The sequence below is a fragment of the Coturnix japonica genome, chromosome 7, assembly GCF_054131305.1.
Source record: "Coturnix japonica strain WE chromosome 7, WE-NBRP24, whole genome shotgun sequence".
NCBI lineage: Eukaryota > Metazoa > Chordata > Aves > Galliformes > Phasianidae > Coturnix > Coturnix japonica.
In genome coordinates, this window is record NC_140669.1 from 33,357,528 (window position 1) to 33,384,960 (window position 27,433).

A 27,433-nucleotide genomic window follows, 5' to 3' on the forward strand; every position below is an offset into this window, starting at 1 on the left:
CTCCCCTTTAGGTTAAACTATCTTTGAAATGATTACAAGTGTCTGTTACATCAGCAGAGTTCAAGTATAACGGCAAGGTAACTACTGAAAACAAATCTACAGTTGCCAACGTAGCACAGATGAGTACAGTGTAGTATTATTTATTTCACATTCAGCAATCACCCATAAATAGTCCATATCCTGAAAACACATTTTTAACCCTCTAGTAGTAATTACAGCTTCACAGGTAGAAGCTACCTGCTGTTGAAAGCACAGCATTGGGATAGCTCATAACGAGGCCCCTGCTATTAGGATTGGATGGTTTGGTTGGAAGGGGCTGACAAAGACCATCAAGTTCAACTACCTGACTTGATGGTTACTTTGGGGTAATCAAAGCACATCATCAAGGGCATGATCTAAATGCTTTCTGAACACTGACATACATGAGGCATCAACCACTTTGAGAGGAAGTCTGTTCCATTCAGTTAATCACCCAGAGCGAAGTTTATTTGTTCAGCTCACAGATGGACAATTTGTCTGGAAGGATGCTGTGAGGAATGGTATCAAAGACCTTATTAAAATTCAGAGAAATTAAATCCACCACCCTCCCTTCATCTCATCAGCAGCTGTCCTTACTGCAGTAGGAGCTGACATTACTAGAAGACTTTCCCTTCGTGAACCCATATTTCTCATTCTGAGATACAACCCACACACTGGAATATAAAGTGATCCTAAAAAGGAACGCTTTAACAACCAAAAGTCACTTAAAATACAACAGAAAAATGTCACTGAATGTTGGCTACACTGAAAAGTATCTAGGAGAAGAAAGCACAGAATTTGCTTCCTATCAGGACAGCACGCTCCAGGATGCCAGGTGACCAAGTTCCACTGCAAACTCTGCTCATTTGATGGTGTAATTTCTTAATCTCTTTACTCCCTAGCCCCCAGCACATCTCAAGTTAATTTTTGCAAGGTATCTGGTGCCATTCATCATTCTGAAGCTTTGCACAGCAGCATGCCAAGCTGCTTACAGACATAATTAAGCACTTCCTCACAACTTCATTTGAATGTGGGGTGGCAGAGATTGATGAAGTCAGACTGCTGTCAAGGTTTGTTATTATTTAACATTTCTGTTCAAAAATAAAATACTTGGTTGGATCAGTGAAAGATAATACAGTAATACATCATAATCAGTATTTCTCCATAACTACTTTTATGACTTCTCAGTGAAATCTAACATTACTATTTACTCTTCATAACTGCAGGCTTAAGCTTTAAACACGCATCATAACCTTCATAAATTCAACTCCTGAGTACTAACACATTCTATTTAATTGCACAGCTAATTGAAATCATGCTTTGCAGCCATTTCCCTATTTTTATATGTATCAAGCTCTCAGTAGAGTTACTTAACACTGTATAACGATTTGGTTCCCCACAGATTCAGCCACACACTGCATAAGTTACTCAACCCAACAATATGGCGGGACAAATTAAACTTACAGACCTCAAGCCTTATGAAGACATGTCTCTATTTAAGTCTATATTAATTTAACTATGAACTAACTACAGCTACCCATATAAACCTGAACCCTGAGATTACCTCTTTCCAATTCCTAACAAGACAGAATTACCATTTAATACCAAAATCACAAAAAATCCTGCCTGCATTGAAGGGTAATATGGAGGACCTACAGCCTCTCACAGAACAATCAATTCGCTCCTCTCAGTACCAACCGTCTCCCCCCAGTACTCATTGCTGTTTCCAAAACCAACCCACCACTTTTTCCTTCTTTAAAGGAAATATATCAACATGAAGTCCTATCTCAAGGTCTCTAATCATTTCCCATTTCATAAACTTACAGTAAACAAAACATCTCAAACATCTTTCCAGCTGCTCCTTTTTCCACTTCTCTGTCACTCACTAGGAGTTCTGTTTCTTACATTTCCTCAGTAATCTCACAATTCCACCTACCTTTTGTTAAAAACCTTACAAACCAGTAGAACTTTACTGTCAGCAAAAAACTTTGTTAGAAAGCAAGTCCAAATAGATAGTGGTGCAATGCATGGGAAACATGAAGTTTTGAGAGATTCAAGTAAGTACAGATGCACAAAGAACATCATAAAATTAACTGGTCATCAACAATGTCTCCTTCACAGACCAAGAGAGAAAAGAAGACAGTGCATGTAATTGGGAAATAAATTATGACCAAATCAAATTTAGGAAGACATGAATTTGACCTGGGGCGATCAAATCACAGACTAAGACCTCTTCAAACCTAAAACACTGCTATCTTTTAGATGGCAAGAAGGTAATGCATAATGGGAAACTTCAATTCCACTACAAATACCACTTATAAAAGAGCATTACTAAAAAAAAACCACCTAAAATACTGTGTTAAAATTGTTAATGATAAAAAATTACTCCAGGCTCAAAGCCACTGAGACTCCTACACATTATGTGAGCCATTCCGCAGCTGTGCCAGTTAACAAACTTCTGAGGTAGAACTGGGTTAATAGAACATATGTCAGGAAACTGAAACAGGGTTGTATGCCAACTTTTTGCCAAAGTACTGTTCTTTGCACTCAGAGGCAAAGCTTATCCAATCTGTTTTTAGCATATGAAACCCAGATTTCTTAATGCAAAGGAAGGCAGAAGCAGTAGACAAGTCAGGTAATCAGATATCTTAGAAACCATCAGTTAATTTTGAGCCTCTCCACAAGATGGCTAGGGAAAACTCATCTAAACGAGGAAAAAAAATTGAGCAGCAGAAAGACTAAGGGGACGAAGAAGCAACATTCTTTATGCTGCCCTACATTTTAAGATTCAGGTTACATTACTGCATTTTTAGTTGAGAAAAATCCTAAAGCCTAATACCCAATGATAGCAAAACCAGGAGACAGATGGATTCTTATGCAGTCTATGTGGGACACGCTTTCTTAAAATTATCCTCCAGGATTACACAAAGTCACCTCACTGAGACACTCCTGAATGCCTTCTGTATCAAAGAGATGATTTTTTTCCCCTCCAAAGCAATTTAAACAAGTCTGCAGTCTCATTCAGTGCTTAAGCTAAGTGAGTTCTTGAATAAGCAGGTTACCTAGACAGGACACTACAAAACACCTTCAGAAGTCACACAAGTATCACGGAAGGCTTCTGCCTCTAAGGGTAACAGTAAGTCATGGGGTCTGAATACTCACATAGAAAAGGGGAACAATGGTGGCTTACCCTGCATTCTACCTTTAAAAGTTACTTCAAAAAATGTCTGAAAGTGTAATACTTTCCTAAGTTATACGCAAGAGCTCAGAGCTTGAAGAGTTTGTGCAGACAAGTCTTAGGGTTGAGAGGAGAGGAAAAAAACCACATCACTATCAACAGGAAGGTGAGGAGCACTTCCCTAAGATGACTCCAGATCACATTAAAACTGTCCAGTGCCAACTATCCACCATAACTATTCTTCTGAAACACAGCTCAGCATTCAGCTGACATGCACTGTGACCTGCGGCAAAGAAACAAACTGCTACTAGAATCAGCACATCAACCTAAAGAAAATGTTTCCTGTGTTCATCCCATCTTCTCTTCTGCGGAGAGACCAATGTCTAACAGATTCCATAGAAAGTATATTTAAAGTCAGATCACAGAATCTCTTCCACAGCAGCAATACCCTGAAGTCTTCAAGGGGCACAAAAAGGTCCTCAGCAGCGCATTTGCACACATCAGGAAAAACAGAAAGCTTGGTTTTCAATGTCTGATATAGTACAGATTTCCTCAAACTTTAAACTACATGAAAAAGCCCCCATGAGCAAACAGCACAGCAAGACTGGAGGTTTTTGTGGATTTATTTGTTTTTATTTTAAATAAAGACTAGATGGCTACAGGCTGCCCACCACTATCTTGAGGAAATCAACACATAACAAAACTAGGAAAATTACATAAAGACTATCAGAGAACATGAGAAAGCCCTGAGCAGTCAGTGGACTCCATTCTGCCCGAGCACAAACAGGAAACAAAACTTCTGTCTGTGTTGCTGTGGAGAATCACACAGATCACCACTTCAAGATCACAAGAGCAAGAGGAACTATCAGCTAGCTCAACAACTGGTACAGAAATGGTCAGGGATTTCTTGTCATCACTAACTCCTGTAAAGTAGAACTAAACCATGACCTAAGTCACAGGATTGTTGCCTCTGTTCTCTCATCTGATAGCGTAACACTCCAAAGCACTAACTTTTCTCTCATCTACATACAGCATCTTTGTCAGTTCCGCCTAATTTTGATTCTCTTTGTATTTTCTATCATAGTAATAGCAATTTGCAAAGCTATGGAAGAACCGGACTAGGACTATGTAACACCAAAGCTTCTTTTACCAGAAGAGGTTTAGATTGGCCATAAGAATTAGCTTGTTCTCTCAGACAGTGGTCAGGCCCTGGAATGGCTGCCCAGGGAGGTGGTGGAGTCACCAACTTTGACAGTGTTCAAGAGTCTGGATGAGGAGCTACAAGAGATGGTTTAGCAGCTTATGGTAGCAACGATAATGGGAGGACGGTTGGACTGGATGGCCTTGTAGGTCCTTTCCAACCTTGTGATTCTGTGATGCTATGAAAGGACTTCTAGCCATTGAACTTAAAGTCAAAGGTAATAATGAGATGAAATATGTAATAGTTTATAATAAAGACAGTACTTTGAAGGAACTGTAAGAGAAGGCAGAAGGAGGTAGTATAAGGATATGAAAGCGCAGGAGTAATGATTAGTGAGTTATCTTTTTTAACTGAACGGGTCAACTTGCAGTCAGGAATAACTTTACTTGCTACTGAAGTTATCTTAATGTATTAAATGCAGAAATAACCTAAAAAAAACAAAAGCTTATGTGACATTGAAGTACATTCTACATTTCTTTCTCCTTCCACAAAAACAGCCATGTTTCATTACCAGTTAGACGCTATGTCAATCAAACAAATATTACTATACTCACCTACTCTAAAGAGCAGTTTTCAAAGATTTAACATAAGGAACTCTCTTACCTTGAATTAGTGGTATGTACCGTGCTAACAGCTTTGCTCTTTTCTTTTCATAGCCTTTCTGAGTGATATCACCTAAAAAAACAAAGAAATAAGTTCATATTATGTGGAATAGCGTTTATATAATCACTCTCATTTTTGTAATAGCTGTAAATAAACTCGTGCGGTTTGAATAAATCAGATTAGCAATCAAGACCCCCATATCAGAGAAACAATTCACAGCCATATACTTATCCACACAATGCAACCTGCCCATAAATGAATACAAGGGTCATAATCTTTACAGCTGTGCAACACAGAAAGAGTTGTTTTATCTGCAGCTCTAAACCTAATTCTGGAAGTATCTTCCATGATGCCACAAGCAGCCCAAGAGATTTACAGTGTAATGTAAAGCAAAGACAACTAATCTGACTCTGTGTGCTTCTGCTGCATTAGAAACTCTCGCTTCACCAAGGCCTGCGCAAATGGGCTCTGGCATCCCTGGGTAGGGCCTTTGGGAATCCTATTTTTTTTCTAGGAAATCCTTTCAAATTCCAGGAGACATAAAACTGCTACTATTATCTGTTTTCATTTGCAGTTATAGTCTGATATTGAACCATCCACCCATTCTGTGGGTTGCACAGTTAGAACAAGACATAGCATGGCCTAGAACAAAAGGAAGATTTCTACATAAAACTTAAATAAGACTTTTCAAAATCTGGTGCTCCTGTACTTCTACCAACAGAACAAAAAGCCTTTGTGGAAAACCAGCAGCAAGCTTAACAAGATCTTTTCAAGCTAATGAGTTTCACCCATTTTCTAGATTTCAGCACCAAAAACAAGCTTAAAACCACATTCATCTCTCAGAATTCACATTTCCATAAAGGCATGGAACTGAGAACTCCTTCATTCTTCGGATATCATGCAAAGAAAGATCTTACTCTGTATTTCAGACGTTCCTCGGGTACACTTAGAACACGTTTGTTTAGTTTTAAATACTGTCCCCAGCAGTATGTGCTCTAACACGTTCCCTCAGCACCCACCCTCCTCCCACACCAGCAGACACTGAGAGCAGAAGTCGCCCCATTCTACCAGTCCCAGTGCTAACCTGCATTAAAGTTTTGCATCCAGCTCTGTACACAGAACAGAAATGCTCTGGCGTTTCTGGTTTTGCTAAGTGGAAAAGATTTTAATGGAAGAAATACATAGAAAAGTAACTGCGTATTTGCTATTATGCACAGATGAGACCGGGTACAGCTGATTAAAATGCCACTGTATGCTCTTTAAATAAATCACTTCTACAGTTAAATAGAGAGGATACCAAATAAAGATTCTCATTTTCCATCATGGAGGGCAAAAATAATAAGAATAAAAAAGGTCAAGCAGCACAAGCAGGAATAACAGTCCACCTTAAAACAGCAGTCATTAAAACAGACTAAAGCAAATTCTCTAAGTGACAAATGCTGCACACGATACAGATTTGCCATACCATAACTCAGAGGACAGTAACTTTCACCACTCCATAAAGATTCAGTCCTTAAATCAAACACCCACAGATCCTTGCCAGGAATCATCCAGCTGAAGAGGCGTGTTGTAGAAGCAGCGGCTCAAAAGCCAGTGTTGAAAATTCAGTCTCATTTAATTTAGAATCAAAAACTCTTGCAAGTTCAATGATGTTACCGGATAAATAGGAGCGCTGAATCCAAGCATTTTCCTTGAATCGGGTTAGGAAGAGTCCAAAGCCAAAAGCATCCTGAAGACTTTTGAAGCCCCAACCAGCAGGTCAGAGAAGCGTACCACAGATTTCTTTGTTCCTCTCTGGGTGAATCCTCCTGGACAACTGCCCCCACCCCCACCTCCACAGTGGGATTTAACCCAGCATTCTGTTTTCTTTGTAATCCCTTGTCCCTTCCAGAAACAGACTGAGCCACATCTGGTACACCAGGGCCACAGCTGCTGCCATTTAGCCACACTTTCTCCCTAGTTAACAAATGACACAAAAGCAATCTGAGGTTTCTCTGCCTTGGCAAAGCAGCTGAGAACTGTGCAAAGCCAGACACCAGGCGGGATGGGCTGAGCTGCCAGTTCTCTGCTTGGAAAACCTAACAAACTTGAAAATCTGATAGAAAATGAATCCAGACTAAGATGACAGCTTTGGGGACTGACTGACATGTACTGGTGTGCTGGTGGGGGTGGGAAAACCCCCTTCATGTCCCCACCTTCTACCTCTTAGACAAGCTTGGCAAGTATTTGTGACATGAAGCGACTTAGTGTTTCATTTTACATCATCGGGATAATTACAAAGGGAATGTCACATCACTGCATGGTTTGGACTTACTTCACAGTAAAACAAAGGAAGATTGTTTAGTTTCAGAGCTTTGCTATCGGAGCACCAAAACAGCAGAGACCACCGGCTTCTATGCCACATTATGTATATGCATTGCATGCTTAAGCATTCCTAATACAGCCTCAGAGAAAGAGGACCAGAAATCGTTCCCAGCATCAACACGGAGAAAGTTTCTTAAGGAAACTTAATATTTGAAGGCTTGAGCTGGATGCAGGCAACAATACCTAACAAACGATGCAACAAACCTGTAACAGTTTTGAAAGAACTATCTCGGTAAAAACCCTATTACAAAACCTGGAAAATGATGCTCTCTCAAACACAGCTCTGACAACTGCACCATGTCTTTTCTGCAAGATGCATTTAGAGTAGATCAGCAGATTTCAGAAAGCCCTTGCTGATGGTTATTAACATATGAAAGGAGAGGGTGACAGTTGGATTATGGTAAAGATGTCTGTCCACCAAGGGCAAAACTTTCTGTAGTAGCCATCTGTAATTCCTGAAATGAACAGCAAATCATCACGGTAAGTCAGAATTGTATTTTCAGTCACACATGGTACATCCCATGTAATGTCAAGTATCCTTTGTTTTCCAGCTTTGCAAAACAGAAGTGTATTAATTACAGCACCTCAGTAGCCAACATTGATTATTGAGATCCTGTGTAAAAATGAAGTGCAGCACTGAAACAGAGCAGGATGGTTGTAATTCATTCTACGTCCTGTGGTCACAAACAAGTTCTTCACAAGGAGGAGAATGGGGAAGCAATCTCCTGGGCTCCAGACTCCCTCACTAGGCAGGACAGCAGAGCCCCAGGCATCCTTGTGCTGTGGCATTACAGTGCTGGTGAAGAGACAAGGTTAGCATCCTTTCATATTCCAGTGCGAATCCTGTAAATACCTGATACCAAACCAAACTTATACCACAAATAATACCATACTTTTCTGCAGGACAGAGAAGAGCAGTGAGTAGTAGATAAGGACTGGCCACAGTCCTCAGTAATGATGAACTTGGTAATAAGGAGTAGAGCTGATACAACAGAGTTGACCAAGCACTTGCTAGCTTGGAAAATAATAATAAATACACACCAAGCCTCAAGTTCTCTCTCACATGGATGGAACCCAGCCACTGTAGGCAGTGCAGATGGTTGGACTGGATGATCTTCTAGGTCTCCTCCAACCCTGATAATTCTGTGATTCTGTAAAATCTTATTTAAAACGTTTTGAAAGCACTGAGAATTTTACTGAAAACATATATCACAACTGTAGTGGAAACAACCTGAACCGCTGCTGAACCAGTGCTGAAGCACCTGGTGGGAAGGCAAGGCCAACCTGGGGAGCTCAGGTGCATGCAGTGCTACAGAGTGACTGGAAGGGCTGGATCCATCCCTTCCCAGACCTCATTTAAGGGTTGGCAGTGAAGGTGAGGGTGTCTCATCTGGAGATCCCTGTATACCTAAGGACCTTACAGGTCTTCTGAAGATAAGCAGTTTCTTTGCCTTCTTTCTGTGCCTACTGCTATCATGTCTAAGGAGGTGTATACTTTCTGCAGCCTAGCATCTTGCTTCTCTGCCATCCTATATTTCCTATTATGTTACTAAAATTAATACCCAATTTGCAGCAAGAACTTAATCCCACTCACTAAACTTACTCTAGAGTAGTCTGTATGTAAAGGTAGTAACATAGAAATATACAGCTACTTAAATAATGATTTAAGTCTTTAAACACAAATTATCTCTCTGAAACATTAAGTTCTAGAAGCTCAGGAAGATCTTGACTGTCAAGCACATATACCCATAAAAGAAAGTCATGTAACACTAACTGTACGCTACTAACAGAAAATTAAGCCTTGCTCCCTGTGCACAATTACACAGTACAACTACCTAATTTACAGTACCATTATTATCAAGCGTGCTTCATCTTACCCTAAAGTTTGGAGCTTTTCTATCGATGCAGCGTTAGAAAATTCCATCCTGACATGTGCATATACCCCCACTTCAATACCAAAACCTAAAAGCATTTGCCAGAGATTTTACTTACAAATTAGGAAAAAAAGAGGTGAATTAAATCCAATTCAGTCATCCTTGCTGTACTGAGTAAGTGTTCCAGTTTATTCTGCTCAGCACAAATCCACACTTGCAAGGAATACATGTACACCACAAAGAATCAGAGAGCTGCTCTCCACAGAATATTGAGCAGCCTGGCTTTAAGTCATTACCTACTTCCTCTTCACAGGGAAGAAAAATGTTGAATAACTGGATAACAAAAGTTACCCGGCAAGACACAGGGCTCAGTGAGACTATGTAATTAATTGTTCTTATATGGCTCTAGCAAATCCTTAAGCTCACTCCTCCGGGAAAAAGGAAAAGCACAAACTCTGCCACTTTCCTTCCATCCCAGTGGGGCTCCACAAAATTCAGAAACAGATCAGCAGATGTCAGCTACAAATATGCCTCTGTAGGCATACCAGCATGATACTGGCTCCAGCCCTTACAATTATTAAGAATCAAGTCTTGCTTTAGATAAGCTGAGGTGCTACCCTTCAATGAAACGTGCTCTCTTCCACTATTGCACCAGAGGAAGAAATGAGGAACCACTTCCATTAACCTCCTGATATAATACACTTTCAAACCTTGCAACCCTTAAAACATCACAAAGCATTTACAAGCATGAAAACTTTCTGAATCACTCAATTGGTGTGTCCTGTTATGATGACTAAAATCTTTACCCAGAGGTCACGAACACAATTTCTGACACCACATCCAGCTTCCCCCCTCACATTATAACACAAATCCAGAGAGGCACCGTCTCCTTTAACAAGCTGAGGAGGCTGCATGCATCAGGGGGAGTGGTGAAGATCAGCTGGCACACTGGATTGCACTGTTTGCTTTCCAAAAAACCCTCAAAAATAAGCTGAAAAAACAAATTAGGACTGGCCAGGCAGACCAACAAAAGATGTTTTACAACCTGAGCTAGGAGTATTTCTCAAATACAGATGAAAAGTACCCTCTGCACACTGCAGAGATTAAATGTTTACACATCCTGTTGGCATCTTCCAAGATGAAGCAGGGACACTGTCTAGAAGTAGAATAATTATACCTGGCACATGGTAGCCAAGCAATGAAGGGAATTAGGCCAGAAATAATTGTCTGAAGCAAGTGATCCTAATCTAAAGCAGGATGTAGCAGGGAGAGGCAAGGGATACACTCTGCTGCTAGGCTGAAGTACACTTCTCCTCACCCAATCCCTTGGCACTAAGTATTTCTACCGCCATGACATCCAGGAGCAGCCTCCAACAATACCCCAAGATACCACAGAAGACTCTGAAAATTCCACCCAAAGATCCGAATACAGAAAGAGATGGGAGGACAGGGAGAAAAACGTTTTCTGTAGCACTTTCTGCAAGAAAATATCTATGCCCTTCCAATACCACCGTTACGGTGTTACTGACTAGACCAGCCTTTTCTCAGTGAAGACAACAAAGCACAAAACATTTCATATTTAACTTGGTAATAAATGCCTTAATTCTGAAGTCATCCCTTACTTTGCCCCCCCCCCCTGGTGCTGCAGAGTATTCCTTTGCAGTACATCACCCTCTGCTGCGAATGTAGCAACAAGATGAGGTTCAACATGACCTTGCAGTATGGAATTTAGGAGCACCTCTGCAGCAATAAATCCCCTTTCCCAGTCAGCATCACCATCTGACAAGCAGGAGAACTATAATGTTGTTGCATTCATGAAACTTATTTAACATTTCCAAAATATTCCATCAATTGTACTCTCCAATGTTTCATTATATGGCAAACTGAATATCCAAAAAATGACAAGAAATTTACAACAAAACTTTACTTGGCTCCTGATTCAAGTCTGCTAGAAAAAAATAGCCCAATTTGGCACTTTATCCTGTCTTTTTGAAGACTATTTCCTTCATTTATGAAAAAATGTGAAGATCTACATCTCTGGTTATGACTACTCAAAACAAACCATGCTATACACTGTGAGCATAACCCCCTGCTGAAAGAAAGGAACTGCCTCCTGCAAAACTTGCTTTCAGTCCATTCAATTTCAAAGCTTGATCCAGCTGCTTGCACAGCAAAGTGAACAGAAGAGCCAGCACAAGGATTTAGCAATCTTCCAACAATTGCTCTGCAGACACTGTCACACTAAATTGGCCCAATCAGGTTTTACAGCCATCATTTTCTCCCAGTGTAACCTGGAAGCAATGAGCTTAGTTGCTGAGTTCATTCTAGTTATCAAGCAAAGAACTTTTTTTCCTTATTTAGGAATGACCAAAATATAACACTTGCTTGATAGTTCCATAAACATCAAGTGAAGATCTGGTCAGCCTATTTCACCTGGTCTTTTTTGCCAGCAAGTAACTGACTTTTATTTTAGCTACACAAAATATTGTTCAATTTTAAAACATGTATTCATACAAATGCAATGTCTCATCTTTATTTCAATAATGCCAATCTACTAATGCAAGATTTCAGCATTTTAAGGCAAAGAACACAGACTACACATACTTTACCCAATCATCAACAGAATCTACTTGGCTATGCACCAAATATGCACTCGCTACACACACGATATGCAAAGTCCAATTTAAGTGAAGTACTGTGCTTTTGAGTTGCTTCTTTATCAGAGAGCTACATTCAGCAGAATTCAATCCCTTTCTGCACTGATAAGTGTGCTAAATTGCAAAATTATTAGTAATCTTTGAGAAGTAAGGAGTGTATTAAGAACTCAGGCAGGAAACCTAAATTGGGAATGTGGTGGAGGGAACCACAACAAGCCGGCACAATTACCTTTAACTACTGATAATGAGTCTCCTGAAGCCCTGGTAACAGTTTCTTCTTTCCTTTCTTTCTTATTCCCACAAACAACTAAAACCCTGCTATACACAACTGACCCTCACTGAGAGCTTTGAAAACTTTTACCAGTGCAAACTTGGAACGTGCAGCTCTTTCCATAAAGATGTTCTGACTTCATGGGGAACTTAGAGAGTTTTCTATGTGTTTTATATGCATGCTCAAACTAGTGGCCTACACTTGCTTCAAAATGTGAACTGCAGGTTAAAGATGTCATTGGTCTAAGGACATACCAATCGCCACTGCTAAACAAACCAGCCTATATCAAAGACTAATCAAGAGAAGCAGGGGGAAAAAGAATGTTAACTACCAAAAATTATATTCCATTGCAGTCTCATATTTGCTACTCAAGAGTTACAAACTCACACAGATACAGCATTATTCTGTACTAGAATCTGACTAGTGAGGTGAGGCTGTACCAGGGACAATCCCTTCCCTCTCCCAGCTGGCAGTGCTGGGTCTGGTGCACCTCAGTGTATGGCTGGCCCTTCTGGCTGCCAGGGCACACTGCTGGCTCGTGTTCAACTCACTGTCAGCCAGAAACCTCAGATCCCCAGCTCTTGCAGCTCAGAGGATGAATGATACCCTGAGCTCCATCAGAAGAGGGGTGGCAAGCAGGGACAGTAAGGTGATTGCACCTCTCTACTCTGCCCTCACGAGTCCACAGCTGGAGGACTGCATTCAGGTCAGGAGCCCCCAGTACAAGAAAGACAGGGAGCTGTTAGAGAGTCTGCAGAAGGGTCACAAAAATGATCAGAGGACTGGAGCACCTCTCCCGTGAAGACAGGATGAGGGAGCTGGGCTTGTTCAGTCTAGAGAAGAGAAGGCTGCTGGCATACCTCATTTGTGGCCTCCCAGTATTTCAAGGGAGTTTAGAAAAATGAGGGAAATCAACTTTATACATGGGTAGATAGTGATAGTACCAGTGAGAATGGCTTTAAACTAAAGGAGGGGGGATTTAGATTAGATGTCAGGAGGAAGTTTGTTACTGAGAGAGTGGTGAGGTACTGGAACAGGCTGCCCAGAGAGGCTGTGAATGCTCCATCCCTGGAGGTGTTCAAGACCAGGTTGGATGGGGCCCTGGGCAGCCTGGTCTAGTATTAGATATGGAGGTTGGTGGCCCTCCCCTGGCAGGGGGTGGAACTTAATGATCCTTGAGGTCTCTTCCAACCCCCAAGCCATTCTATAATTCCTTTTCCATGGGGCAGCTCTCCAGCCTCTTATCCTCCGATCTGAATCCAGAGATACTCTACAGAGGCAGACCTTGAAACTGCATGGGCTTTCAATTGTAAATTCAACAGTCATGCTCAAACAACTGCATCTTTAATACATCTCACCTTGATTTCAAATACTCTAGTAGCAGAAAACATGTTCTGGTATGTTATGAAACCTGCAGAAAGGCCTCATCGTTTTTGCTTACCACATAATTATGAAACCTGCAGAAAGGCCTCATCGCTTTTGCTTACCACATAAGTGCCACCCAGCCTCCAAGATAAACTCAAGCAATGCAGGCCCTCTGCTGCTTCAAGTCCACCACCTCTCATCCTCCCTGCCTGCACCACTGAGGAGAGCCTGGCTCCATCTTCTGGATAATCTCTTTGGAGACCCTTCCCCTTCCCTTTCCCCTTCCCTTCCCCCTTCCCTTTCCCTTCCCTTCCCTTCTTTTGTCACCAGCAAACTGTCAGTCTTTCTTACTTCCTATAAGGGTAACTGGATCCTCATTTCCACTTTGGACAATTCCCTACAAGGAAATATCAACAAACTACAGAGAAAATACAACTGCACTACAACAGCCATGTGAGTGACTTTCAGGAAGAGGATTTCCTTTGTTTTCTTCTTCCATACACATGCTCTTGCCAATTTCTTCTGTATCTAGTTCATCTCCATATCATACAGCTTTACTGCATTTCACATGCACATCTGGTGCTGTTATTAATGCAAGTGATGTTGAAAGGACATTTAAACGTGCTGAAAATTCCTACAGTTCATTACAAGGGTGACCGACACTGAGTGAGGGAGCAAAACTACCTTCCACTCTGGCGTGTCAGAAAACTGTGTGGCTACACAAGGCAGGATTGCTGCTGGAAGAGACCAATCTGCTCACCTTCAGCACACCGCTAACAACAGCCTTCGCCACAAATGATGCTGTTGAGCTGATCAATCAATGCTGAAGGAAAATGAGATGGGTAGGAAGAAATTATTTTTAAGTGAGTGATCTGAATTGGCTCACAGGAAGTTCTTCTGAGTCACAGGGTTAGCACACAGGATCACTCCCAGCCACTGCTGAAAGACAGAAGTTCTTTAATAACAGTTACACACAGTTATGTTTTTCTTGAGCTCTCCCACTGCTAATATTTTTCCTCATGACTTTACAGCAATGACAATTAAGTGATTATTAAACAATCTCTTATTAAAATACACAGCATCTGTCCAAGAACTTCACCTATTTGATGGTTTAACAGTGAACCACAGCATCTCTACAATTCCAGTTCTCTGACAAAAAATATGCAGTGATTCCCAGGATAAATACCAAAACTGCACAAAATATAAACTAAATATAAACTAAGTAACTGTAATAATATAAATAAAAACTAAGACAAACACTACAGTCACAGAGATAAACACAGAAGTTCAAAAAAATCTGACTACAGTTTGTCCATTCAATCCAACATATTCCCTTGAGTACAAATACTGAGAGCATCTATATGACCATACTTAGTTTTCAGTAAGACCTCTGACTCATCCAGTGCACAGAGGAGATCCTGTTCAGTGAAGACAACATTGAATAGCTTCTTGTTTTAAGCTCCTTTGCAGAGACGAAGCAGGCTTCAGGACAGAGGAACACCACAGGGGCACCGGGCTGCCGTCACAAATCATCCTAGAAAAATTCATCTTTTACACTCCATAGTGTCTTCTTCAAGTAAGTTATGGGGGTCAATCTCTCCATCTGGATCTGCTTTCACCTTTTATACCTTGCACTTAAGCATCTTCCAGATATCTGTAGAATAAAGCTGACATCTACAGATGATAAGGTGCCTTTTGCTCAGTCTCTTCCACTTCAACCAAAGAGATGGTTGTGTGGAAAATACATTAGCAGCAAAACTGTCCTAGTTCAAAGCAATAGATTTGCCTTCAAAACCCTTGACAAAAGTTAAGACACCACAGACATTAGTCACTGTTCCAAATGCAGCATTACAGCCACATATTCTCAAGATGCTGCATAAACAGTAGTGCATTTAATTACTTAACATCCAGACGTGCTCTATTAAATCTTTAATTTTCAGAACAAAGTTGTCAGAGGGTCATGCTAAAAGGCTACTTGCTTTTTCCTTCAAAGATAAAGCAAACAAGCTTCTGGAATGTGTAGCAGATTATGGATGGGGATCAGACAGTATGAGGAAAAGATAGATGTGGGGATGACAAGGACATGGCATGGATGCCATGTAATTATATGTCCCAGTACTCACTCAATCCACACCTATCCTATAGGCTACCTGAACTCTGCTTCCAGCACAGCTGTTTGATAACCTGGAAAAGTACATTTTGCAGAAGTGCTTCTTAAAAGTATTCTATTTATTTCTTAAGTAACCCATCAAATCTGAATACTGCATTTTCAGGAAAGCATTACAAAGCTTTACAATCGAGATTTACTTTCTGTTCTCCCCAGGAAAGGAAGAAGTGGGGCAAAATAAATGCCAGAAGTGGACTCGTCTGTCTTGAACTAATGAATTTGTAGTGTTTTTTTCCAACACGAGCTGCTGCATCACACCAAGTTATGACTCAACATTACATCTCAGATATCCCCAAGACTTTAAAGATTTTGAGATAGGAAAGAAAATGCAGGAGTATTTTTAAACTGACACCTCACATCACGTATAAACTGTTCAGCAATTTCATTTCAACATTCATAAAGTAATGACAAAGCCATTGCTGTTCCCTACTGACAAATGCTTCAGTGCTGCATATTATTTCTGAGCAGAATGAAGAATCCCCTGCACAGCTAAACAAAAAGGCAAACATACTCTTAGAGTTCAGGATTTCAAACAGCTATAATTAGCTCCTTCACTTTGACTGATGATCAGTAGTCTCAGTGCATTTATAAACAGCTGAGGAATTTTAAAGCATTTAAATCCCAGTTGATCTAATATGTAGGAGCTCCCTATGGGTCCCTATGTACAAATGCAAAGTTTTACTTGGCCATTCATCCAAACTCACCAGGTTTTCCACAACTTCCCCAATCTTCTCTCTGTAGTCTTGACTAATATGAGGCAAAAAACCCCAAAGCCATAGAGCTACTTTCCACTTACTGTGACTTTACTAACCCAGAAAAGCATTTGATTTTCACTCCTGGAAAACATGGCCTCTCCAGCGGCTAATTTAGAGATCCTTAGAAGCATTCCATCCTGAGTTACATCAACTTACCCATATTTAAATAACCCTAGAACATGTCCTAACTCAATTTTTTTTTCATAGAGAAAGTTATATTACACTACTGAAAGACTGTCTTAATCATTATTTCACCTGCTTTCTATGTAACAGTTATTATATTCTTTACAACAGGATCTAGTAATTTTAGGTAATAAGCTTCTACTAGAAAAAAAAAATAAATGGCTCTTCAGTCCCCAAAAAACCCTATAAATTATTTCCTATGAGAATAACCCAAGGAATATCCTCTCATGCCATCTAGTAGCATTCCCCTTAAAAACTTAAGTGATGGAAGAGGAATATATAAAACATGGATAACATACAATCTTTGAGCACACTGGCATTAGGTGATACAACTGAGATTTAAGGAACACGGCAATTCCATTTCAACTCCTGCCTCTCAAAGCCTGAGTGCGACTAGCTCACATCTCACTTCGTTACACACATATTCCTTACATTTAGGTACACACAACACAGAGGTCTTCCTGTACTGTTTGTAATGCAGAAGCCAGCAGGTGTGATGGATTTCTGTGCATCCCAGGCTCCCATCTTCCTTGGGCAGCAAAAAGCATAAAGCATTTACAACACAAAAATGCATTGCTAGGGACCATTTGGAAACATTCCTACATATTCTTCAAGTTTTCTCCTGCCTAAGATTTTTACCCAGTTTTTCAGAGCATCTTTGGAACTGATCCTGGACAGAGAAAGAAGCAGAATAAAAACCCCTTGGCTAAGCACTAGCAAAGAAAAGAAACATCCTTCTCCACTTACCATATCATTTGAACTGATCTCCTACTGTTTTGAAGTATCGAGACAGAAAGGAATAGTATGCTGTTAGGTTTACCTTTAGGAAGTATTACTACATCTAGATGAGAATTAGACAAAATGACAAGGATCACAGCAAGTGCCACACAGTGGGCAGAAAGAATTCACAGTGAGCAAGTGTTAAGACACTGAAGAAAAGAATTCAAATTCTGAAAGTAACTGGTTTAAGAAATAACAGTGATAACGGTGTCTCCTGGCTTTCTTAAAAGACACTTCAGCTGTTTTTCTGAACAGCAGTTCAGAATTTCCCTTATAAAACAGCACTGAGATTTAGTTTTCATGATAACAAAGTTATCGTAATGTCAACACTGTGTGACTCACCGACTGTCCAACAGTACACATTTGTCATCATGGGGAATTACCTCATACTAACTCACTATCCCTACTTTGCAATGTCAAAACATCACTTGTTTTAACACACCAAGACCTCCTCTTGTTGTGATTTAGCTAATGTCACTCTAATTTTATCATAATCACTACTTAGCAGCTCAGTGACCAACAACCAGGAATGAAAAAGCTATTGCAAACCAGCAAGGGAAGAATGAATGGCTCACATGTATCCATGTTTGTGTCTCTGGATGGGGTCCATTCCAGATGGGGTCTGGCCTGGGATCCATTGTCAGTAATGACACACCTCGGCCATCTCAAAGCAGTCCATGAAATGCCCACAACAAGCCTGCTATGACTCTGCAGCCCATAGACTTCTCTCAAAATTTAAGATCCAGACAACAGAAGTAATGACTAGAAGTCACTACACAAAGCCATTTCAATATCTGAAGTATTATAAATAATCAGTAAGTTAACAGTAATGTAAAATTAGAATACTGAGCCAAGAGTCAGAAGCTGATATAAAATCTGAGGGATCCCTGCATACAGAACTTACCAGCTTAAGAGGAACAAAAACTTCCAGGAGCTGGATACCATGCAAACATTTCTACTACGATTCCATTTTGCCAGCAAGAATTCATATAGCAAAGCCATCAGTAAGAGTACCATTGAAATTACTAATTGATATCCTATGAAGATAAAAATAAAACAAATCAGAATAGCATCAGTATCTGCCAAAACTAAGTATGAAGGAGACCATGGCTTGACACTCATTTAGTGACAGATACCTCTACACACAGCATTGAACACTTGGGAAGTTCAGAAATCTAGATGTCATTTGGTCCAGCCACTGTAATCAGAATAAGGAAATACTCATTTCCATGACAGGCTCCTCCATCTGTCACACAATCACATCAGTCAACTGCAACCACAGGGACGGCCCAGCTCACTGCATTATTCAACACAAGCAACCCAAAACCTCACAAGCGAGGCTGAAGCACAAACCCAGAGGCACTCACTAACTGCAGCCTGCTCTCCTGCTGACAAATCATGTTATGTCTCAGCTCTTGACCACCACAAGATAGTGCCTTAGTTTACCAGACCACTCAAAGATGACAGACTCACAACCAGCACCAGTACAACACAGAGAGCCACAGCAGCCAAAATAGCCCCTTATCTTACTGCTGTCCTCTGGGTAAATTATCTGAATTCCTGAAGAAAATACAGGGAAAAAAACTTACTAAGCTCCTAATGGGACAGGGTCGCTCAGCCTGGTGCAGCACTACCTTACAGAGAGTGGGGACTACAACAGACAACTTGCAACTCCCTGAGAGCAGCCAGGAAGCAGAAAAGGCAAACAAGATTCTCACTGAAAACACTGAGGATCTTTTGTGCTGAAGATGGGAAATGGAAAGAATGAGCTCTTGCAGAAGGATGCCCCAAAACTTGTTCAGAAAACCAGGACACAAAGGATAGCAAGGCACAGAGGAAGCAGAAGAATTGCAGCATTGCAGTGGGAAGGAAGGAGCTGGCCTCCTAACTGATACTTCCTATACACATACACGCTCATCAGCCTGCTCGGTGTAACCAGCCTGTGGGTCCTGCAGTAGCAGAGAACGTTGTTTTGAGGACAAATAGGAACACAACACCTCATAAACTTTATTCTTATACACCTTTTATCTGGAAAAGCAGTCTAGGGGGAAAAAAGTGATTTGTGTATGTTTCTGTAATATGACAGAAACTATCAGTATATTCCAAGTGTGCACAGATGACAAATAAAAGTAGCAGAGGCAGGATTTTGCCAGCCTTCATTCTGGAGGCCAGGAGGAATGTTGGTCAGCAAGAGGGAAGATCCATTTCTGAACCAGCTGCGTGAGGTCTACTCAAATCCTTGCTGTATGTAGAGACAATAAAACAGAAACGTCTTGACCTTTAAAAGGTAAGCTAAGCTATGCTGTCTCTTCCAACAGTGCCAAAGGGAAAGAGTTGCAATACAGGTAAGTTGACTTTGTGTCCCGTTGAGCATCACTGGGGAAACAACTCAAGGAAGCAGCAAAGGTGGCAGAAGGACACTAGGATTTCTCAGAGGCTTTAATGATTCAGCCATATACCTCAGCTTTGCCCCCCGAATCCTGCATTGCAGAATTTCTTTGCGCTCATTCACCAACTGGTGCTGGAAATCCATACAAACATCTTCTGGTGGTGCTTCAGTACTGCCACCATCACTTCAAACAATGGGACATCCCCATAAGTTATCTATCTGGAGAGCTACAAATCTAGTGCCGAGAAGCTGTTAAATACTTAAACTCAAATGCCAATCATGTAATCAGAGAGATGAAGCTATTTTTGAATTGGAACATCTGGAAGAAAATGTATTTCCTTCAGTTCTTCTAGAGCAGAAGTTGTCATTATACTCTTGTTCCTTAAAGTGATCAAGACAACAGGACTGCACGTTTAATTACCATTGTAAACCCTACAGTGCATCCCCATTACTCCCAACTTGGAAGCCACAGACCCTGAAATAAGATGGGTGTCCTCACATCTTCTGCACATTTCAAGGAGGCTGCAGTACACAAAATTGCTTTCAGCAGAAGCAACAAAAGATACAAAGTGTAAGGATGCTCCACACCGATACAGAGGAAGGGGAGCAGGATTATCAGTGATAGTGTCATTTAGCATATGTGGGAAAGTGAAGGAGCCCTACAAACAAAACCCACAGCCAACCACGCCAAGCTGCTGCTCTGGTAGAGCTTTCCAACATGGCTGCTGCTCATCTCTAACACCAACCCGAGACTCCATACTGGAAGTTCCTAAAGCCATTTCTAATTACCCTCCAAAACAGAGGGAAAAAACAACCCTAAATTCCACTCTGACTGTGGAGGTCAGCTTCTCTTTATCTTATAATCATAGAGAATGGCACACAGGACTTTGGAGATTTCACATTGTTTTTCTTTACTACCCCTCTGATTCTAGGAAGAAAAGTTGGGGGATGTGATGAAGCTTCTTGCCAAGTGCCTGGAGACAACATGTTTGATGCAAGGGAGGACTCTAGGTGAGAAGGGGTCACTCCAGACCATAAAAAGAAAGGATACTAGTTCCTTTTCATAGTTTAAAAGCCACAGTATCATTAAAGATGTCACCACTAACCGTCCAAGAAGGGAAAATCTTCATTCCAACTGCCACATTATTAAATGAATCCACGTTCTCTATCATAACAAGAACGTTTTGCTTTTAAAGACCCTTTTCCCATCAATCCAGTTTCCTGCTGCTGTAGTAGGAAGTCTGGTTGTAGCCAGAACCCATTCCCAGAACACTGAAATAAGGCTTTCTGAGCAGACAGGCCTGGGAACAAAGATCTGCTGTCACTGTGAAGGCGCATCTTTCCTCCTGGAGGTCGTGTTTATAGGCAGCTGTGACTGCAGTTCCAAGTGACACTGTTTTCACCTCACCAGCAGCAAAGAAAATCCTCCACCCAGCCGAGCAAAGCCCCCTTTTCCCTGCCTCCCACCGAGCATCGCCTTATGGTATCAATCTCTCCTAACAACAGCCATGCATCAGACAGCAGGCACACAAGCATGACCAGAGCATGACACAAACTTCGAAACCATCTGACCTGCCTTAGAAAGAGGGAAACAACCGGCATTCTGTAAGGAGCGATTTGCTTTTTCCACACACGGTGCCCCAATTCGTGTCCATCCTGCACAGCCCCAGCTGCAAACACATCTGCAAACGCATCACCTGGGATCGCGGCTCCTTCCCACCCGAGCACGTGAGCGCGATGCTCCAAGGGCAGCGCGTGTGTCCTGACCGCCTCCGGAGGAGGAGATTCCCCCCGTCCCTCCGGGCAGCGACGGGCTGGAACAGGCAGAGCTCCGCCGCCCTCACGGCACTTCTTCCTCGCGTCGAGGAGTTCTACACACAACCGCACCGAGGCGAAAAGCGAATCGCTTCGGATCTCAGACCTCAACCGAGTCCAGCGGTTCCGATCGGGCAGTAAAAGCCGCCCCCGGCGCCGATCCCCCGGGCCGCGGGTCGCGCAGCACGGAGAGGCGCTGCCGGAGCGCGGGGCCGGCGCCGAACCGCCGCCCAGCGCCGAGTGGAGGCGGAGGAAGGAGCGGCGCTGCAGGGCCACGCTCACACACCGCCCCGCGGCGCTCAGGGCCGAAACCCGCAGCGCTTCCCGGGCACGGCCGCGGAGAACGGGACGAGGCCGGAGCGGCTCCCGCGCCCCGGCACCGCGCCGCCCCGGAGCTGGGCCCGCACGGCTCCGCTCTCACCTTCCGACAACTCCAGCTCCAGTTCCGCCAGACTCTCGCGCACCTCGGGCGGCAGCGGCACCGCGTCCAGGGAGCAGCCGCCCCGCTCGGCCGCCATAGCGCGGGCCCGCCGGCCGCCGCCCAGCACTGCCTCTGGCGGGAGCGGCAGGAAGGGGAGCTCCCGGACCGACCGCACCGCGCAGCCGCCGGGCCCGGCCCGAGCAGCGCCTCCTAGCGGCCGGCAGCGCCGGGCGGAGCGGCACCGCCATGGGAAGGCGAGGGGCGGCTTCGCTCGAGGACAGGACGGCGCTGCCGGCGGCACCGCAGCCTCCACAGCCCGCACCGCGCGTCTGACCCGGGCCGTCCTTCGGTGAACGGCGGCTGCGGAGCCGCGGTGCTGCAGGGGGACAGAGGAGGAGGAGCCTCCGTTAGTTCTGAACCGCCGTGTGCAGGGGGGACTCACGGACTGAGCCCACACCTAACACACATCCCAGCTCACAATGCTCAACGTGTGGGGCTCTGTCAGAGATCAAACAACTGCCAGCCAACCGCTGTGGATCCATCCGGGTGCTGCGGCCTGACAGCCCAAATACACGCAAAGGAAAAACGCAAAGTGCAACTTCCATGCAAACATGAAATGATGGCTTCTATTCAGTGTCAGCCGCGAGTGCTGGTCTGGAGATGCACACTGCCTATAGCTGAACCTGATGCTGTGTTAAGGACACCGTTAACATTCAGGGCACAGTTTGACAGAATGCCAGATCTGCCTAATGGCCCCAGAGCCAGAATAAAAGGAATCAGCCATGCTCATGGATCCATATAGACCCGCGCTGTCAATTCACACAGGGTTTGAACTTCGCACAAGCCACCTTACTCTTGCAGGCTTTCATACCAAACCAGGTATTGTTTGTTGTTCACGCACAGGTGCCTCTGGCACAGGCCTGCAGGGACAAGGGAGGCACTTGAAGGCTTCGCCCATGGCAGAGCTGTGGGATACAGCACCCAGCTGCAGAATGACACCCATCAACAAGCCACATTGCCCAAGGGCAGCTTTGCCTCTCAGAGCTGTAGGTGTGAGCCTGAAGTGCAGCATCCCGTGTTCCCATGCCCCCAGAATGCAGCACTAGATGCTCCAACCAGTACACAACAAAAACACACTGCCTTGTCAGGGACAGCACTTTTTCATGCCAGGCTCCAGTCGGCACAGCCAGAAGCGTGTGCTAAGGAGCCAAGGTCAGCCCAGCAGCACCAGCACTCTGGGCAAGAATACACTTTCCAAGGGCTGGCACCAGAGCTCCAAAGCTACATCTCCACGTGGCACAGAAGCTCCTGGCGTGGATTCAGTAAGACTGATGTTCTCTAGGAATGTCACGTGTGTTCAGGTTTCCAGGGAAAGTCCTGCTGAGCACAGTGCCAGAGCTTACATGTGGCAGTGTCACCACAGCTGTTGATTTCAGGGATATACACAAGATCAGTAATTGCACGAAAAGTTGGCTTTTTTTCTTTCTTTTTCAAGTTCTATCAGATCAAGGTCAGTCAAAGAAGAATCCAAGGAGTGGCTCGATACTGAAATGGAACATGTTGAGGAAGACTGAGGGAAGTAAGTCCTATTTACTGCAAAGCCAAAAAAGCAAACCCTGAAATCCCAGAAAGCCATGGGTCTTAAAGATGATTTGGGAGAGTTTTTAGCTGCTGTTTGTTGACAGCCTTGCAGAAATTCTAGAACCCAGACAATCAGAAAAGCCCCAACAACGAAAAGGAAAGGTGAAAACAAATAACTATATGCTGTGAGAGCTCACTAATAAAATGTGATTTTAATAACTTCTTTTTTTAACAAGGAATCCAGCTATACACTATAGAAAAATAAACACCAGACAGACTCTTTGCAATCGACAGTACAGTGATACAGGCACACTTGAGCTGTTAACATACTAGTAATTCTGCATGAGAATGTAAAACATTGCTCTTGGTGAAAAGTAATTTCCTCTTATAGTACTAAAATAGAATAAAAAGTCATAAAAATGTGATGCAAAAGCACTGCCCTTTATTTAGCTGCAGAGGAGATGACAAGTGCCTCCATTCACCAGGGAGCAACTCAGAAGGAAGCAATAACTTGGCGGTTTTGCAGCACAGATTTCAGAAGCATTCTGATCACTTCTTCATGTTTCTCTGGCAAGGCGGGCCTGGAACTTGTCCTGAATTTAAATAAAACAAATGAATATTAGAAAAGTGCTTGTGTTATGCTAAACAGTGCATTCTGCAGCATGTTATTTCCTCAACGTACCTCGCATGAGCTAAACTGAAAGGAATTATGAGCACCTAGGAACCTGAAAGCTTACAGCCCTGCCAAAGCAAACATTCACACTGAGCATTGGTCTTAATATGAGAAGAGCACACAGAGAGCAATGCATTGCTTAGTTCAACCCGACTGCTCTTGTGATGCTCCAGTGTGCACTCTGCAGCTGTACAAGCTGCTGTATCCATGGGGTGAAGTCCAGCAGCCAGGAGCTCACGTTACTCAGAGCTCTGTTCTGAAGGTCACTGTGTGGTGCTGCAGCTCCCTACAGCATCATTCTAGTAACGTGAACGTTCCAAAAGCAGTTTCTGCCCCAGTTCAGAGCTCCACACTTAGTGCAAAATACTGTATGCTCTGAAATACCTCGGGTTTCAATCTGACATCTGATTATCTATAGCTGCCAAAAACACAAGTCATGATGTTAAGGTTTACTAAAATGCTTTTACTAAAATGATGCTTTTTATATCCTTTAAGAATTATAGGCAACACACAGGAAAAGCCATGCTGAGAGGATCCCAGGCTGCTCGCAGCTCTGAGTACAGCAGGGCTCCTCTTACCTTGCTGCATCCCTCCTAGTCTTTGCTGGATAATCTCCAGGCGGTGGATGTATTCTGTAAGTGACCGTTCAGGATCCTGAGTAGGCACAGGTGACTTTTCTGAAGTGGATGGAGGCAATCTTAAAAAAGAAAACAAAATTGTGGGCTTTTTTTTTGTTCCCCTCATGCCACACTCCAATTTATACTCATACAGACAGTAATTCAGTGCAAAGCAAACTCAAATATCAACAGATACCACCACCAACTTCCACACAGCTAGATGGAAGAAAAATACACTAGGCAGCTTTGGTCATGGAACAGCCAAAAGAAAAAATGTCTTGGTAAGAGCTGGAGTCCCTATGAGTTTCACTCTCCTGATAAGCAGCCAAAAGTTCCTCCAAGAAAGCTGCAGCCAGAGGCAAATGCAAATGGCTGGATAAACCCACTTCTATGGAGATGAGCATGCTGCATCCAAGTGCGTAGCAGCTTAAAGTCTACTTGGAAGGACAAGGCTGAGAAAGCTCAAATAAATTACATCCTGTGACTGTATTGCTTTATTCTACGTGATTAATAGTTTAGAAAACTAATAATGGAAACATACTTTTGTGGGGACATTCTATGTACACATACAGCTACCCCAGTGCTGAGAGGTTTACCCTTTATTTTTGTATGAAGGAATGCAATACCTATAAATCCCTTCCTTCTCTTCATCTTTGCCAGGAAATGCTTCTCGGATCCACATTTGATTTTAGCTATCACTAACCCAGTCTCGCAGAGTAAAAAGGATCTACTATGATTATTTTCCCTGCCCCATACAATACAGCTGACGTTTCAGTAGGTAAGCTGCCTGTGTTTCTGTCCATCAGATCCTCACATGCTGTGAGAGAAGGCTAGGATGGAACAGGAATTTAGGCTCATGGGAGATGCTTGCAGGCCTCCAATTCTCCAGTCTGTTTCCTAAATTCTATGCAAAACAGAGTGCTACCTGTCTTTCCTGAGAAGCGCTACCCTGCCTTCTTCCCCAGATCAGTCAGCAGGGTTACAGAATAAAATGAGATCTCAAACAATTTGGAGCATTCTGGGCAATGCTCGTTCACCACAGCTGTTTACTTGTTACTGGCTGTCCTATTTTGGCTGGGATAGAGTTAATTTTCTCCAGAGCAGTTGGTACGGTGCTGTGTTTTGGATTTAGGACTAGAATAATATCAACAACAGTGATGTTTTAGTTGTTGCTGAGCAGTACTGCTCAGAGCCAGAGACTAATTCAGTTTCTGAGTTTCTCATACAATCCTGCTAGCAAGGGGGCTGGGAGGCACAAGGAGCTGGGGGGATACAGGACCAGGACAGCTGACCTAAACCATCCAAAGGGATATTTGATTGCATAGGGCATAATGAGGAAAAAAAAAACTGTAAGAACTGAAGGGAGTTGGCCAGAAGAGCTGCTGCTGCTTGGGAACTGGTTTGGTCAATGAGTACACCACCTGCTCTCTTTGTTTGGCTGGGTTTTGTTTTGTTTGTTTTGGTTTTCTTGTTTGGTTGGTTGGTTGTTTTATTGATTTCTCTTTCTCATTAAACTGTCTTTATCTCAATTATATAAACTCCTGTATTTTTTTCTTTTCCAGTTTCCCTACCCCCACCAAGGGGGAGTGACCAAGCAGCTATGCGGTCCTTACCTGCCTTCTGGGTTCAACTGCAATACTGTTTTCTTAATGAAGAAACAACTAAAAAACATGGTCCAAGCTGATGAGGAGACTGCACATCAACTACTATAAAATGACACCATGTGGAAGAAGCCACAGAAGAGGAATAACCTGACTCTGCGATACTCTAAGCTACTTCACATGCTTGGAGAGCCTGAGACTGGGAAAGTCAATGATGGCTGAAGGCTGTGTTCCTCCCAGTCCAGCACTGAGCTTGCAGCTGAGGTATTTTCTTAACACTGCTGTGCAGAATGGGCTGTAATATGCAGAAAAATGTACACAGCACACGTTCCCACCTCCCAGTCTGTGGCAGCAAGCCGGAAGGCAGCTAACATTAATGCAATGCTGCCATACAGTAGAAGAGCCACTTCTGCAGGAGGAGGAATCTACTTTCTGCACACTTAAAAATCTATCACCAATTTAGCAGGCAAAACCAGCAAGAACTTCCCTTCAAGAAGGACTAAAAGATAACATCATCAGAAGTGCTTTCTCATATCCAGGCTGAACTACAGAACACCAATGAGCGTCCTCTGCGTAAGAACATCAGACACTCCCAAAGCAAAAGAGACATTCTCTTCTGCAGCAACCTGAAACAAAGGAAACATTTAACCAGACCCAGACTTCTTGTTCAATTACTTCCTCCAAGAAGCCGTTTCATTTTTAGCAAAGTCTGTCTGATGAAGTGATGACACACCAGCCAGACTGCAGACTGACCTGCTGTGTGACCGGTGAGAGGATTTGGAGGAGCAGCTCATAGATCTTGCAGAGCTGGTTCTGTGGCACAGGCCAGTGTCCCGCGTTGGGGGAGAGCTTACATGAACAGCTGGGAGCTGCTGCTGCTTCAGAGCTTCTGTTCTGGCACCAGAGGCTGTGTTAAATAT

The 27,433-nt window shown here is 43.0% G+C and overlaps 2 protein-coding genes across 52 annotated transcripts in view; both read right to left on the minus strand.

Annotated features, from left to right (window-relative positions):
- Positions 1-22,227, minus strand: part of DIP2A (DIP2 acetate--CoA ligase A) — an 88,761-nt gene extending 66,534 nt beyond the window's left edge. For 3 of the 9 annotated variants that reach the window (XR_001556310.3, XM_085553770.1, XM_085553769.1), the window contains exons 1-2: positions 22,042-22,219; positions 5,001-5,072 (exon numbers count right to left, since the gene is read on the minus strand). Coding sequence is in view for 8 of the 9 variants with exons in the window: in XM_085553770.1 (XP_085409896.1) it covers positions 5,001-5,072; positions 22,042-22,138 (169 nt within the window). In the remaining variant the exon portion in view is untranslated. Of the gene's footprint in view, positions 1-5,000; positions 5,073-6,465; positions 7,147-22,041 lie in introns of those variants that run through there. The other 6 variants (XM_085553767.1, XM_015867746.3, XM_015867743.3 and 3 more) reach the window with 5 other exon arrangements.
- Positions 22,228-23,815: 1,588 nt separating this feature from the next.
- PCNT (pericentrin) overlaps positions 23,816-27,433 on the minus strand; it is an 83,795-nt gene continuing 80,177 nt past the window's right edge. For all 43 annotated transcript variants that reach the window (XM_085553763.1, XM_085553762.1, XM_085553761.1 and 40 more), the window contains 3 exons: positions 27,267-27,420; positions 24,874-24,992; positions 23,816-24,215 (listed from right to left, as the gene is read on the minus strand). In XM_085553763.1, the coding sequence (XP_085409889.1) occupies positions 24,172-24,215; positions 24,874-24,992; positions 27,267-27,420 (317 nt within the window). In that variant the 3' untranslated portion in view covers positions 23,816-24,171. The remainder of the gene's footprint in view (positions 24,216-24,873; positions 24,993-27,266; positions 27,421-27,433) is intronic.